Source organism: Nansenia antarctica, assembly GCF_963989245.1.
Source record: "Nansenia antarctica genome assembly, chromosome: 5".
Lineage (NCBI taxonomy): Eukaryota > Metazoa > Chordata > Actinopteri > Argentiniformes > Microstomatidae > Nansenia > Nansenia antarctica.
The window spans coordinates 18,222,018-18,235,931 of NC_137690.1; the positions used below are offsets into that span (position 1 = coordinate 18,222,018).

Genomic DNA, 13,914 nt, shown 5'->3' on the forward strand with positions numbered 1-13,914 from the left:
AAAGGTAGAATTCACCCACATTCTTTTGAATCCTCTAAAAAGGAACATCAAGGTCTCTGAGTATTTGTGTTTATTTAGTAAATATGAGACATCGGGTATGGTATATATAAAATATGCTTAAAACACCTTTTCCCTTTACATTTTACCTCTCACTGGAGTGAGTGACCTTTGGGTATTATACAATAGTCTGTATGAATGTGCATGACAGTAGCATAAGTTTATTTTCTTTTATTGTCTTTTAGTGCACTTTGTTCGCAGTTAGGGATGGAGGGAGATGGGGACAAAGTTCACTGGGAGCACATGGGGAGGTGGGGGGGGGTGAAGGGGAGGAAGGTAGAAAAAATGACCTTTGAGAGCAAAACAGCAGGTGGAGGGCTAAAATCAGAAAGCTCAGAACTTGAAGAGAAGAGAATCAAACCGGGGGAAAATGAAAGCAAACCTTCTCCATTCTTGAACTGAAGAAGGATTAACACTGCCTTTACCCAGTCTTTAAATGTGACTGTGGTGTGTGTGTGTGTGTTTGAGTGCGTAAGTGTGTTTGAGTGCGTAAGTGTGTGTGTGTGCTTGTGTGCGAGTGTGTGTTTGTTTGTGACCACCTGTGGCCTGCGTCGTTTCAGCGCAGCATTAGCGAAGTAAGGATTTGGCAACAGTGCAATGGAGGGAGAGGAGAGGAAAGGAGGAGCCGGCCCCCGGCTGTCAGCTCTCCAGGAGCAACTGATCTGGGCCCTGCTTGGTTCTGGACTGTCCCGGGAGGTCCTGGTCCAGGCTCTGGGGGAACTGGAGCAAGAGAGTGTCACCACCGGGGCAGAGAAAGGAGACAGGGGGGATGGAGAGAGCTCGGAGGAAGGAGAAACGGATTTTCCACCTCCCATAATCCAGGATCTGGAAAGGCTTCCCCCGGAGGAGGCAGCCAGACAGAGGGCTCATGTGGACCAACTACTGCAGTGAGTACATCACAAAATCCTTCTCCTTGTCCTCTCCTCAACAAAATGTATATACATCTCTTCATTTCCTCAGTCCTCAATATATAATACACACAACACATGATCCTTTGCTATTCACCCTAACCCTTCATCATTCTCTCACACCACCTTCACTTACTTTACTTGTTTTTTCCAACGAAAATGATTATGCAAGTAGTCAGAATAATTGCATAATACTTGCAAAAAAAAAGAAAGAAAGTCTTTACAAACAGTAAAGTAAGTGATAGTCCGTTTTAGGGTGGTTACTTTCTTCCCTACTGCCTTCGCTCTCTGTTCTGTAATCTCTTCCTGAAACGTTCCCACTAAGAGTAGGCCACAGCGAGTACAAACAATTGACAGTTTTACCTGGTAACATCCCTTTTATTCCTTTATCCTTGGAGCTTCTGAAGTTTTGTGCCCCTCTATCCCCTTCCTCCCTCCTTCCCCTGCTTCATCTAGCTCTTTCTGCGATCTCTCTCGGCCACTGAGGTGAATTTAAAGGAGGGTTCCTCCTTTCCTGGTTACTAATTACCCAACCTTTCATTATTCTCTGGCCATTTTTATCTCCTTAATGAATGAGCTACATGCATGGGTTAAGATTAACAGAAAAGTGCTGTGTGTGAGTGTGTGTGTGTGTGTGTGTGTGTGTGTGTGTGTGTGTGTGTAAGAGAGAGAGAGAGAGAGAGAGAGAGAGAGAGAGAGAGAGAGAGAGGGGGAGAAAGTGTGTGTGTGCATGTGTGTGTGTGTGTGTGTGTGTGTGTGTGAGAGAGAGAGAGTTTAAACAGATGTCAGTCAATATTTTTGTAACTCTTTGTATACCACAATATTTAAAACTGATATGAAAAAAATAACTGCTTGTTGAAAACACAGATAAAGTTGAGAAGTTTTGTACGTCTATTTAAACCATATTTTAACAGATAGAAAGTCTAAGCAAGTATCCATGTGATGTTTCCTAATATTATTTCCAGTGACCAGAGAGAGCTGGACTTTGCCCTGCTGTGCTTCCCCTTATCTCTCTTTGTCAATACCCAGCCCCCCCCTCTCTCACTCTCTGTATGTGTTTTGTCTTGCTGTGTGTGTGCATGTGTGAATGTGTGCACGTGCTTGTCTTAAATGTGAATGTGTGATAGGGAGGATCCATGGCGTGTTGCAAAACTGGTGAAAAGCTACATGCAGCAGCATAATCTTCCCCAGAGAGAGGTGGTAGAGTCCACAGGCCTCAACCAGTCCCATCTCTCCCAGCACCTCAACAAAGGCACGCCCATGAAAAACCAGAAACGGGCTGCTCTGTACGCCTGGTACGTCAGGAAGCAGGGGGAGATCAGCCAGCGTGAGTATTCTGCCAGCTGTGGAGCTGTGACCATGCCTGTACTCTCCCTCACTCTCATCTTGACTTGTGCTGTACTGTAAGCGCAGAGATCTCATTTGCTATTAGCACTTTTTATTTGAAAAAATATATAACATAATGCTGTATGAATAATACTGAAAACTCCCTCCCAAATAAAAAATATCTAATGAATATTACCAATGACCTTAAATGAAGGCTTAACGAATAGTACAAGTACTTATACAGTATATAATGATCACTGATGCATCCTATGCAGAATTTACCAATGCCAGGCATGGCCTTGGATCTGGAGATGACCAAGGAGAGGATGTCAGGAAGAGACGCAGGAACAGGTTCAAATGGGGACCCGCCTCCCAGCAAATCCTCTTCCATGCCTATGAACGACAAAAAAATCCCAGCAAAGAAGAGAGAGAGGGATTAGTGGAGGAGTGCAACAGGTGCAACGGTTTCCCTTACAGACGATGCAGGCATTGTTAAAATCAGAATAGATTTGAGCATGTCACCCATGAAGCATACTTGTCTTGACCTGCTGGCTCTTCCTGTCTTATCTGCAGAGCTGAGTGTCTCCAGAGAGGTGTGTCTCCGTCCCAGCTGGCTGGCCTAGGCTCCAACCTGGTGACAGAAGTACGAGTGTACAACTGGTTTGCCAACCGGCGCAAAGAGGAGGCCTTCCGCCACAAATTGGCTCTGGATACGCCTTACACCAGCCAGACTGGAAGCTCCTCCAACCACACCCTCCCACCAAGCCCTGTGCTAGGTAACACCAAGCACCCATGACTATACATCTACAAATGTAAACCTGAAATGTTATCTCAGGAGAAAATTTAACGGCACATTAATACAAGATGGAAAACGTGTGTTGGTGTAGAATGCTGCAGTCATTCTCATAATAAACCTCTGTGAAACATTGACCTCAGATGGGTTAAGCCGGGGTGCTTCATTCCCTCTCAGGACTGAGTCAGTAAATATTCCTCCCTTAGGCATGAAGTACAGTCAGCAAATCACATGTGACAGTTTGGGATCTGCGAGAGGTCACAATGGAGACAGGTGTGTAGGGGGGCGCATGGTGATCAGTCCTGTCCAGCTTGAACCCAGCCACACACTCCTGGAGACGCATCATCTCAAATCAGTAAGATCATCTCCTGTACCCCCTACCAAACCATTAAGATAATCTACTGTACCCCATCTACTGTACCCCCTACCTCAAATCATCTACTGTACCCCTACCGCAAATGATTATGAAACATATCTTACCACACACTGACTGCAAACATCTCTCCTATCTCAGGTATCGGGAGGTGGACCTCTGCCCCCAGTCAGCACCCTAACCTCCTTACACAGTCTGTCTGCATCGTCTGCTCCCCCACAGGGACTTATCATGGCCTCCCTGCCCAGCGTAATGAGTCTAGGAGAGTCCTCTCTCCTCATAGGTAACCTACACTACACACACATCCCCTAGCTTCTAACTGATAACAAACAGTCTCCATTCACTTAATGGATATACACTCTACACACAATCTCAAATGGCAGCAGTGTACTATCATTTCAAATTCTCAGATGGTAATCACTGTAGTCTACCTTTGTAGATAACCTATTGGCAGAGGTAAAAAGAAAAATGTTAAGGTGAAAAGTCATCAGACATTCATAAAGTAATGAGGGGTAGTGGTGGTCTAGTGGATAGTGAGTTGGACTTGTGATCGGAAGGTTGTGAGTTCAAATCCCGCCTGAAACCACACCACTACTAGTGTGCCCTTGAGTAAGGCACTTAGCCCTCAGTTACTCCAGGGGGAATGTCCCTGTAATTCGTAATTGTAAGTCGCTTTGGATTAAAAGCGTCTGCTAAATGGCAACATTTATTTATTTAATGAATGTAAAGACCAGTGTTTTCCTGGTCTTTGTTGGTCAACAGGTCTGACCTCCGCCCAAGCTCAAACGGTACCTGTTATTAACAACGTGGGAGGCGGGTTCACCACCCTCCAGCCCATCTCATTCCAGCAGCAGCTTCACACATCTTCCCAGCAGTCAATCGGGCAGCAATACCAAAGTCACATGGGCCACATGGGCCACAGTCCTTTCATGGCAACAATGACACAGCTCCCATGTCACAGTAAGGCTACAGTGGCAAAGTGTCACTCATTCATTTGATCATATGACAAGACTACACTTCAAGACAACACTTCACACATCATTGATGGAACAGAATAGAACAGGGAGAGGTTGAAGTGAGACCAAAGCCAGGTTTGGTAAAGTAGCTCTTTGACTGCTCTCCATTGCAGTGTACAGCAAGACGGATATGTCCCCCTACCCTCCGTCCAGCCTACTGTCCCAAGCCATGGTCATCACTGACAGCAGCAGCCTGGGAACACTGACCAGCCTCACTGCAGTCAGGCAGGTACTGTAAAACCTACTTAGATTTACATTTTTGACATTTAGCAGACACCTTATTCCAAAGTGACTTACAACAAATACATTTGACTAAGTAAGTGAATAATCTCTCCACCAGTTTTAGTAGGAAAAAGTAATCTATGCTCAATCCAGGGGCCATTGGCATTCGTCATGCTAGAAGGATTTTTTGTTTTGTTTTTTATGACACGGGAGAAACAGTACAGGGGGGTAGTAGATGTCCAGTGTCTACTTACCATGACTTTCACGTGGAGTTCCAGTTATACTATATTCAGACAGAGAATTCAGTACTAATCATTTAAAGCTGTCTTGATGTGAGTTCAAGCAGCTCATGACTGTGATGTGTTGGTTAGATTCTGACCGCAGACCCGGAGGAGCAGACAGACCCACCTCTCCAGGAGGACTCCCTGCACCTACAGCCCCAGTCACCTGTGGCAGGTAAAACACATTTGAATAGATTATTTTACAAAAACTTCATGACGTAGGTTGTTTAAAAAAATGTAATAATCTGGCAGATGCTGGGAAGACACATCCGAGATCACAACAAAGTTTTAATACTGGTTGTATTTACAATGTTAGTCATTCTAATAAGTAATTACCAACTAATTATTTCTCCTTTCTTCTAGTTGAGCTGTATCCTCAATCTCAGTCAGCTGAAACTCATCCATCTCACCTCCTTTCATCTTCACCATCGGACATCAACTCCTACATTCCTGCACAGATGGTCTCTACTGCACAGTAGACAACTGCATAATGTGAAGTACAGGAGGAACACATATTTTAAAGGACAGTTATACATAAAACGTATAAATTCAAAGAATTTGATCGACAACTACCTCTGCTGTACATTTTCACAGAGACTGTTGACTATTCTGATGAACCCATACATCTAGGGGACTCACTGCCAGTTACCAGTCTATGACTTCAAAAAGCTGCCTTGTTATTAAGAACAGTGTACGAATTACCGTACAAAAAGCATAATTGAAATTGAATGAACAAGACACAAATGAATTCACTAATCTTAGGTCAGAGATGAAATGCAAAACTGACCGATAAATCCCGGTTTTACAATGAAATATTCAACACAAACATAATCAATAGCTAAATGTATTTAATTTAAAAAATGAAATTTCTTGTACAGTATTCATTTTATAAATGTACATGCAACACTACCTCAGTGTAAATTGCTTTCTTGACAACGGGGCATAACAAAACTGTATATTGAAAAAAAGATAAATGTTCAACAACAAAATGATTCTACTGTAGTTTCCTCGTATATCCATTATTTGAGAAAATAATGTTTTCCTGGTATAAACCCCCAGATTGACAAAGTTAGAAGCCACTGTTGACTTTCAACATTCCAGAGAGAATCAAGGAACATTCAATACACAATTTCAGAAAGGTAGAATGATATTACATACATGTATACAGATTGCAGTACAATATTGTAATGATTCTGCTTCTGAGAAAAGAGCAGTGTATGAACAACCTTCAAATTAATTCCAGGTTATTAATTAGAAACTTAGAACTTGGATCAAACTGGGTTAGTAAAACTGTATGGGCCGCAACAAAAGCGTCAGCTTTAAAAGGAGTAATAGTTTCCTGAGCTAAGCATCTTGAACATAGTATTCTTTAACAATCCTCAAAACCAGTTGTTATTGACTTTCATAAATTCCCATTTCTCTTCTCTCCTTTCTATCCATCAAGATTATTTCAACCTAATTAGATGACAGGGAGCTATATAACATAATGAAATATTTCACAAGCAATGGGGAAACATCCAATACTCTGAAACATAGACCAACATGTCAATAAGTCTCTCAGTGCACAGCTACTCCCCCTTCTCCCCTTCCATCAGTGCCTTTTTGTTTCTTCGTCTTTTCCGCTTGAATTTCTGTGCTAGGCTCACCTCCACTGGGCCATTTGGCTTGTCCTCAGTTTTAGCAATCAGAGAGGAACCTTCACAGTCCAGCTTACTCTCTACATCCTCACTTCCCTGGGGTGATTTCCTTTTTTTCTTTGGGGCAGGGCTGTCCTCTCCTACGTCCTCTCCTTCCTGTCCCTTTTTCTTCTTCTTCTTCTTTTTCTTCATTTTCTCTGAGCATGGGATCTCTGTTGGGGAAGATGGCAGGCCACAGGGAAGGGCTGACGGGGGCAGGATGTCTGTGACTGACACTGCTGCCTCTCTGAATCTCATCTCCATCTCACTGTCACTGTCACTAAACAGTTAGGAAATAAACAAACATTTCAGTCATACAGCTAGATTAGAACATTACAAGAGGGGATACAGCAACGTTTCAGTTCTGTATAGCTATTAGCTAATGTATAACGATTACTTACAAAAGTAGGAATGAAGGTAACATCAAACCCTCCCATAAACATCAAAGGCTAAAAGATCAGGCATGTCCTAAAGTTCATACTGTGTCCTATTTAGTAGGTGGTGTCAGTATGCAAAACCAGAAACATTGAGTATGTATAAAATGCAGCATGTGATACTAGATTTTGCTTTCCATGTAGTATTAATTCACTTTAGTCGCACAATTCAATGCAGCAGGTAGGGAGATAGGTAGTAGTAACAGCAGGTAGGGAGGTAGGCAGGTAGGGAGGTAGGTAGTAGTAACAGCAGGTAGGGAGGTAGGCAGTAGGTAGGGAGGTAGGTAGTAGTAACAGCAGGTAGGGAGGTAGGAGTAGGTAGGCAGGCAGTAGGTAGGCAGGAGGTAGGGAGGTAGGCAGTAGGTAGGGAGGTAGGCAGGGTAGGTAGGGAGGTAGGCAGGAGGTAGGCAGCAGGTAGGGATGTAGGCAGCAGGTAGGGAGGTAGGCAGAAGGTAGGGAGGTAGGCAGGAGGTAGGGAGGTAGGCAGAAGGTAGGGACGTAGGCAGCAGGTAGGTAGGTAGGTAGTAGCAGCAGGTAGGGAGGGAGGTAGGTAGGTAGTAGCAGCAGGTAGGCAGGTAGGTAGTAGCAGCAGGTAGGGAGGCAGGTAGGTAGTAGCAGCAGGTAGGGAGGTAGGTAGGTAGTAGCAGCAGGTAGGTAGGTAGGTAGTAGCAGGTAGGGAGGGAGGTAGGTAGTAGCAGCAGGTAGGGAGGGAGGTAGGTAGGTAGTAGCAGCAGGTAGGGAGGTAGGTAGGTAGTAGCAGCAGGTAGGTAGGTAGGTAGTAGCAGCAGGTAGGGAGGGAGGTAGGTAGTAGCAGCAGGTAGGGAGGTAGGTAGTAGCAGCAGGTAGGTAGGTAGTAGCAGCAGGTAGGGAGGTAGGTAGGTAGGTAGTAGCAGCAGGTAGGTAGGTAGTAGCAGCAGGTAGGGAGGGAGGTAGGTAGTAGCAGCAGGTAGGGAGGTAGGTAGTAGCAGCAGGTAGGTAGGTAGTAGCAGCAGGTAGGGAGGGAGGTAGGTAGGTAGTAGCAGCAGGTAGGGAGGGAGGTAGGTAGGTAGTAGCAGGAGGTAGGCAGTAGGTAGGGAGGTAGGCAGTAGGTAGGGAGCAGGTAGGGAGGTAGGCAGCAAGGCAGGTAGGTAGGTAGTAGCAGCAGGTAGGGAGGGAGGTAGGCAGTAGCAGTAGATAGGCAGGTAGGTAGTAGAGAAATTGAACCAGTTACAGATGGTTTCTCAGTATGAATGATGTGTAGTGTATTGATGTGTCGCTTACTGAATATATTTGACTTAACGGTTCTAAATAGTATGGTTTGGTATGTAGAAGTTACTTTTAGTAAACAGCAGGTAATAAGCTTTACGGACATAGCCAAAGAATCACCTTGAGCTGGGGATGGGGCGACGTGTTACAGGAGGGGGAGGTGCACACTCCCCTGGGACAGATGTGGTGAACAGCAGAAAACCTATTAGACAGAGAAATCAGACCAGTTCACATTTATACATGTTTTGAACACATCTAACAACACAACTGGCACTGTGCAAGTACTGCAGAACCCCACCGTCATCATCTTCAACTATGGTTGTTTCTGTGCAAGAGGTTGATGTTTCTGCAGATCTCTCTGAAATGCAACTGGACATCAAATTACAGGTTAGAGATGTAGTTGACAGGTGTGTGAATGTTACATGTGTGACGTGAACAATCAGCGACTGACAATAACGCTTTATTTCAGTAAAAACAATAGGCCTACTTGTCAAGCAAAATTCCAAGCTTCTTTGCCACGTGCGTACGGAACTCCGGGGTCGTCTGAAGCTCGTTCCCATCATGTTCATGTTTTGATACGGTCATCCTGTTGGCGACGGACAAGTAATATATAATCCGTGTTGTAACATTTCATTATTGAGATGGTTTCAAACCTCTCGGAGAATCAAATAGGTTGAGGGAAATGGCGAAACCGAGCATTCAAGTAAAGCTTACCGCCGTGACTGCATTCCATTGCTTTCCCCATCTAGAACAACAATAATCAACTATCAGGATTATGCTGGGGATGCTTTCCATCCTAGTGCATCTCATCTCCACCAAGCACGCACAAATACATACATACATCCACTTCATAGCAGCAAGCTGGAAGACTTAGATATGTGTATGGTTTACACGACTCAGCCGTGGAGATTTGCTAATATTGGACGTAACGTCTGAACCCAGAAAACGTGAGTATACCTGCGGCTTTGGTAGTATGTATACCATTTGTATTTCCACCCGTGTCAAAGGTCCATGCTGCTTCCCTGAATTTTTCAAGATCTTCATCACTACTACTTTCTTCACCGACCATGTTTGCAACGGGCGCTGACATGTTGAATCTAGCTGTGTATTATGGGTAATGGAGTCTTTCCAACTAATATAAATGCCCTAGCCTAAATGAAATGGGTGCACATAGATTAGGTAGATAACTTGGGTAAATCGACAAAAGCATTGCATTTTTCATTTAAAGTTGCAGACACAAATCAAATAGAACATAAAAGGCAATATTTAGAAGGGCACAGCCTTTCTACCAGATCCTCACAAAGTAATAATATAGATAGTGAAAGGCAGTTGACAAGACAATTGATATTGTGTGTATATAAAGCCCCAAAAATGTAAATTTCCAAAACAAACTTTGCAGTTACAATTTTATTTCGTCTTAGCCATAAAACACATTTGACAAATAAACAATAAACTCAAAATAATTCACTCTCACTTTTCACAGCAGAAATCAGAGGGCCCAATTCCATGATTAACCAGAATGAAAAACAATATCAGTAGCAACCATGTTGTTAATGCCATAACTTTGAAGATGCTATTGGACATCTATCAACAATGGTGGATACTAGACTATTACAGATCCTTCTATGGTAATAGTAAAGAACAGACTGACATGTATTAGCCTGCATCATGTGTGACTGTTGAATGAATGTTTTCTGCCACATACATTCTAACATCACCATCACAAAGTCAAGAGAATATTTAATCCCCCCAGTAGTCTATGATGTATTTATCATTTAATAGTAGACTGAATATATGGGATGCAGTTAGGTATGAATTCCACAAATCTCTTCTTCCAATCTGCTGCTTCTGAAGTGTAAGATGTGTTACAGAGTACAGGGGACAGTGGCCTCTCATACTACAAAGTCAGATGCCTCTTTGGCTAAGCAGTCTGAATACAAGGCACACGGGAAGGTGATTTTTACATAGCTTTGAAGAAAATTTGTAATTCCAGCAGGCTCCAACACTTTAAGTACATTTTCAGCACGGTCACAAATGCAAACAGGCGTTGTAAGTCAATATAAAAATGTGCCTGAGAGCTCATATTTTCCTTCTAACCATTAAACAGGGAATTCTGGTCAGACATGGAACAGTTGCCAGTTTCAAAGCTGACTATTGCCCACTTTATGTAGAGGAAAGAAATATTATACGTGGGTGATGTTACTAAAGCAGAAATGACTTAAGACAATAAGTAATGATAAATGACTGCCATGCTATGTAGAAACCAAATAACTTTTCAATAAAAATAGGTAGTATAATATGGTTTTAATAAGCTTGCCATCCGTCCACCATTGTTTATTGCATACAAGAACATGAAATCAGTGTTCTTAAACTTGCAATCTTCATCTAACTGGCTAAAACAACCAGTATACATCGTTCAGGTGGGCATCATAAAGCTGCCTATGTCCTCCGTAGAGCATTCTGGTAAGTGTGATAGAACATTCAGGTGGGCATCATGCTTCAACACTAAAACTCCACTCTAAACGTTGCGTATCCGTTCCTTCAGCGTAGTTTTAAGGCTCCCTATGCCCTTTGCAGAGCGGTCTGGTAACTGTGAATGGCAATTTGCAGTGGGGTTGGCATCAGACATGAATAAATGTGGTCCCTCTCAAAAATCGCCTATTGCTACAAAGAGTGAAATCAAGGCAGACTTTCATAAGCAGCCATTTACAATCTAAATGTGGCAACCCTATAAGAGATGCAGACAGAAAACTGCGAAATATCACATGTAATAAGAAATGTTTTACAAGACTAAATTTCCTATGGGTTCGGGGGGGGGTTATGAGGTATTAAATGAATATAAAAGTAGCTTGATAAGGCAGATATGGTCCTGTTTTCATTCCTTTACTTTAAATAGTAAAGTTTGTTGGAATGTATGAAGTGGAGAGCATGCTCTTTTTCCCAAAAGAGCTGTACGGTGGTGGTTGTGGTCTGGGGAGATGTGACCTCTGCGTTCCATTGCACACAAACTTCTATTCCTCAGGCACTACTGACCTCCATTGTAGGCATAGTCAGCTTTATTGTGCATGATTAGTTTGTTGTCCACAAAGTAGAAGCTGTCTGATCTGGTCTCATACGGGTGCTCCACCATTAGGCGAACTACAAAGAGAGATGGGGAGAAAAAATGATTCTGTATGCAAATGCATGGTAAAGCATCAGAAAAACTGACATATATAGCTTGGGTAACAGTTTGTCATCTTTTTAGAGCAAGAGCACCATAAGAAACGTCTTGGAAGGGAAACTTATGACTGTCTATATCCACACATTACACATTTTAGAATGTGGTTAGTGGCCAGTGTCAGTCTGTATGAGTGTGATACAGACCTGGTCAGCCACATTGCAGCCAGTCAGAGCTTTAGGTTACAGAAACACAGGGATAAAGTATAACAAAGGTGACCGAGAAGGCAGAGCATTGCAAAAACAGATGCACAACTGGTACTCACTGAGGTCCTCTGGGAGCTGGGGAAACTCATAGATGTGCTCGCAGGTGTTGCGACTATTTGGAATGCAGAAGCCAAAGTCAAAGTCAAAGTTCTTCAGAACGCGCTCCTGAAAATAATGCCTCTCGATCATGCGAAAGCTGTTAACTGGCCTGTCTCCCACGGTGAACTCAACACTGACAGAGGGGTGGAGAGAAAGAGAGAGACACATAAGGTAACAGGCACTAGTAGTGACTAAGACATTGTTGTTGCCATAGTAGGCCAAGGAAAATTGGCAACATTGTGATACAATGATAATAAATATTTGAACAGCAGTTAGGGAGTGTTGTGCATGGGCTCCGCCAAATTCATTCTATCCATCTTCACTTCTAGTCCTGCACAGAGCTGAAAGATTTTGCTTTGTTGGTAAGCCGCAGGATGGCAAATTGTCATACTACTAGCCACACTCCCACACCTTTTCCATAATTTATTTTTTAATTTAGCCATTTAGCAGACGCTTTTATCCAAAGCGACTTACAATTACAAATGACAGGGACATTCCCTATGGAGTAACTGAGGGCTAAGTGCCTTACCCAAGGGCACACTAGTAGTGGTGTGGCTTCAGACGGGATTTGAACTCACAACCTTCCGATCCCAAGTCCAACTCACTATCCACTAGACCACCACTACCCCTACACCATAATCCTCATGTGATTAATTATAATTATTATGTATCCTGTTAAATCCATCAACTTACGTGGCACCAACAGTGCGCAGTCTAAGGAAGGCTGGTGTAAACTGATACCGTACAAAGCGCCCAGCACTGGTGTCCCCATCTCCATTCTCCTCATCCTCTTCCTCAGGGTCTGATAAAGAGATCACAAATTCAATAGGGCAACATTCTGCAACATTTAGCTAGTTTCTTTCAACCACTTAAAAGATGGTTCAAAAGGAGGTAGCCTAGAGGTTAGAGAGGCCGGCTAGCAATCGAAGGTTTCTGGCTCAATTCCCGCCTCAGGAGGGAGCTTGCATGTGCCCTTGAGCAAGGCACTTAACCCCTAATTGCTCCAGGGTCGCATATTAGGGGCGCTAATATGGCTGACCCTGTGCCTAGAGCAAAAATACCAAATGACTGACAAGTTGATTGCATGGCAATAAATCAGTAAAAAAAAAAATGAGGAAAAAAAAGAAGGACGATCAGCAAAGAGTACATGGTTGGTTTAGGTTGGTTTAGTATTTTGAAATAGTAAGCATACAATTAAATGTGCATCCAGTCTTGGTTGTCGCAAACGAGTACGAGTAGTGTAAACGTGTTGTGGCGTAGGTGTCATGATGATTGGATGACAAATGTATTTGGACTTACCACTGTTGTGAGGTTTAGCAATCTCAAAGAGCACAGTCGCTGTCTCCAGATCTCTGATCTTGAAACGTGTGAAGTCAATATTGTAGACATTGTCCTCAGGTTTACAAAGATAATCTACAGGAAATACGTTATTGCAGTTAGTTAGCACACAGTAGGCCTGGCCTGTTTCACACAATCGCAAACGAAGAGGTCGATCTAAACTGGTTCGACTGACTGTCTATTATTGACTAACAACGTTAGCTAGCTAGCCACTTTCAGTCTCGTCTCTGTGGCAAAACGAATAGACTGGGAACCTCTGATTTCCCAGTCTGCTCACCACCAGCCCGAGTTGAGCCAAACACATACCCCGAGTAACCAAACACATACCCCGAGTAACCAAACACATACCCCGAGTCACAGCGCGCAGCCCCAGGACCTCGTCGGGTGTGATGTCTCTGCCGAGCGTCCTGAGCTCCTCTTCTGTTACAACAGGCCGCTTCTCTGTTTGGTTTCGTCGCGACTTGAGCCTCTTCAGCACATTTCCTCCCGACTTTCGATCCCTGGAGTTAGTAGTTGGCCCCATGTCAGTGTCTGTCGGTCCTTTGACGGTGGCTGCCGTCTTGTTTCGAGAGTTGTGGCCGCTCATCTTTGGGTTGTTTTGGGTTTGTTTGGGTGACCGTGTGGATACGAAATTCAAGATGGCGAAAACCGTCTCTATGGAGAACCTATGCTGAGAACAGTCGATTGTGATTGGATGAAAACGTTGGGTAGTTGCCATAGTGA

At 43.6% G+C, this 13,914-nt stretch overlaps 3 protein-coding genes across 4 annotated transcripts; 1 reads left to right on the forward strand and 2 right to left on the reverse strand.

Moving 5' to 3' along the window:
- The first annotated feature begins 210 nt into the window (after positions 1-210).
- hnf1a (HNF1 homeobox a) lies at positions 211-5,885 on the forward strand. Of its 2 annotated transcripts, none has more exons than XM_080532758.1 (10): positions 211-944; positions 2,093-2,292; positions 2,567-2,747; positions 2,865-3,067; positions 3,291-3,439; positions 3,599-3,740; positions 4,187-4,417; positions 4,587-4,702; positions 5,067-5,151; positions 5,340-5,885. In XM_080532758.1, exons 1-10 carry the CDS (start codon positions 655-657, stop codon positions 5,453-5,455), a joined length of 1,713 nt encoding a protein of 570 aa, XP_080388884.1. In that variant the 5' UTR covers positions 211-654; the 3' UTR covers positions 5,456-5,885. The 2 variants fall into 2 exon arrangements, with proteins under 2 accessions (XP_080388884.1, XP_080388885.1); XM_080532759.1 differs by having other exon boundaries at positions 213-944; positions 4,220-4,417.
- Positions 5,886-6,013: 128 nt separating this feature from the next.
- Positions 6,014-9,421, reverse strand: cUnh12orf43 (chromosome Un C12orf43 homolog; the record flags this gene model as incomplete). Its single annotated transcript, XM_080531297.1, has 6 exons — positions 6,014-6,932; positions 8,452-8,533; positions 8,630-8,700; positions 8,819-8,917; positions 9,046-9,076; positions 9,289-9,421. 6 exons carry the CDS (start codon positions 9,419-9,421, stop codon positions 6,545-6,547), a joined length of 804 nt encoding a protein of 267 aa, XP_080387423.1. The 3' UTR covers positions 6,014-6,544.
- A 381-nt stretch (positions 9,422-9,802) lies between these two features.
- Positions 9,803-13,777, reverse strand: unc119b (unc-119 lipid binding chaperone B; the record flags this gene model as incomplete). Its single annotated transcript, XM_080530903.1, has 5 exons — positions 9,803-11,469; positions 11,814-11,986; positions 12,547-12,655; positions 13,153-13,266; positions 13,540-13,777. The coding sequence occupies 5 exons, from the start codon at positions 13,775-13,777 to the stop codon at positions 11,357-11,359; spliced, it is 747 nt and encodes a 248-aa protein (XP_080387029.1). The 3' UTR covers positions 9,803-11,356.
- Positions 13,778-13,914: the final 137 nt, after the last annotated feature.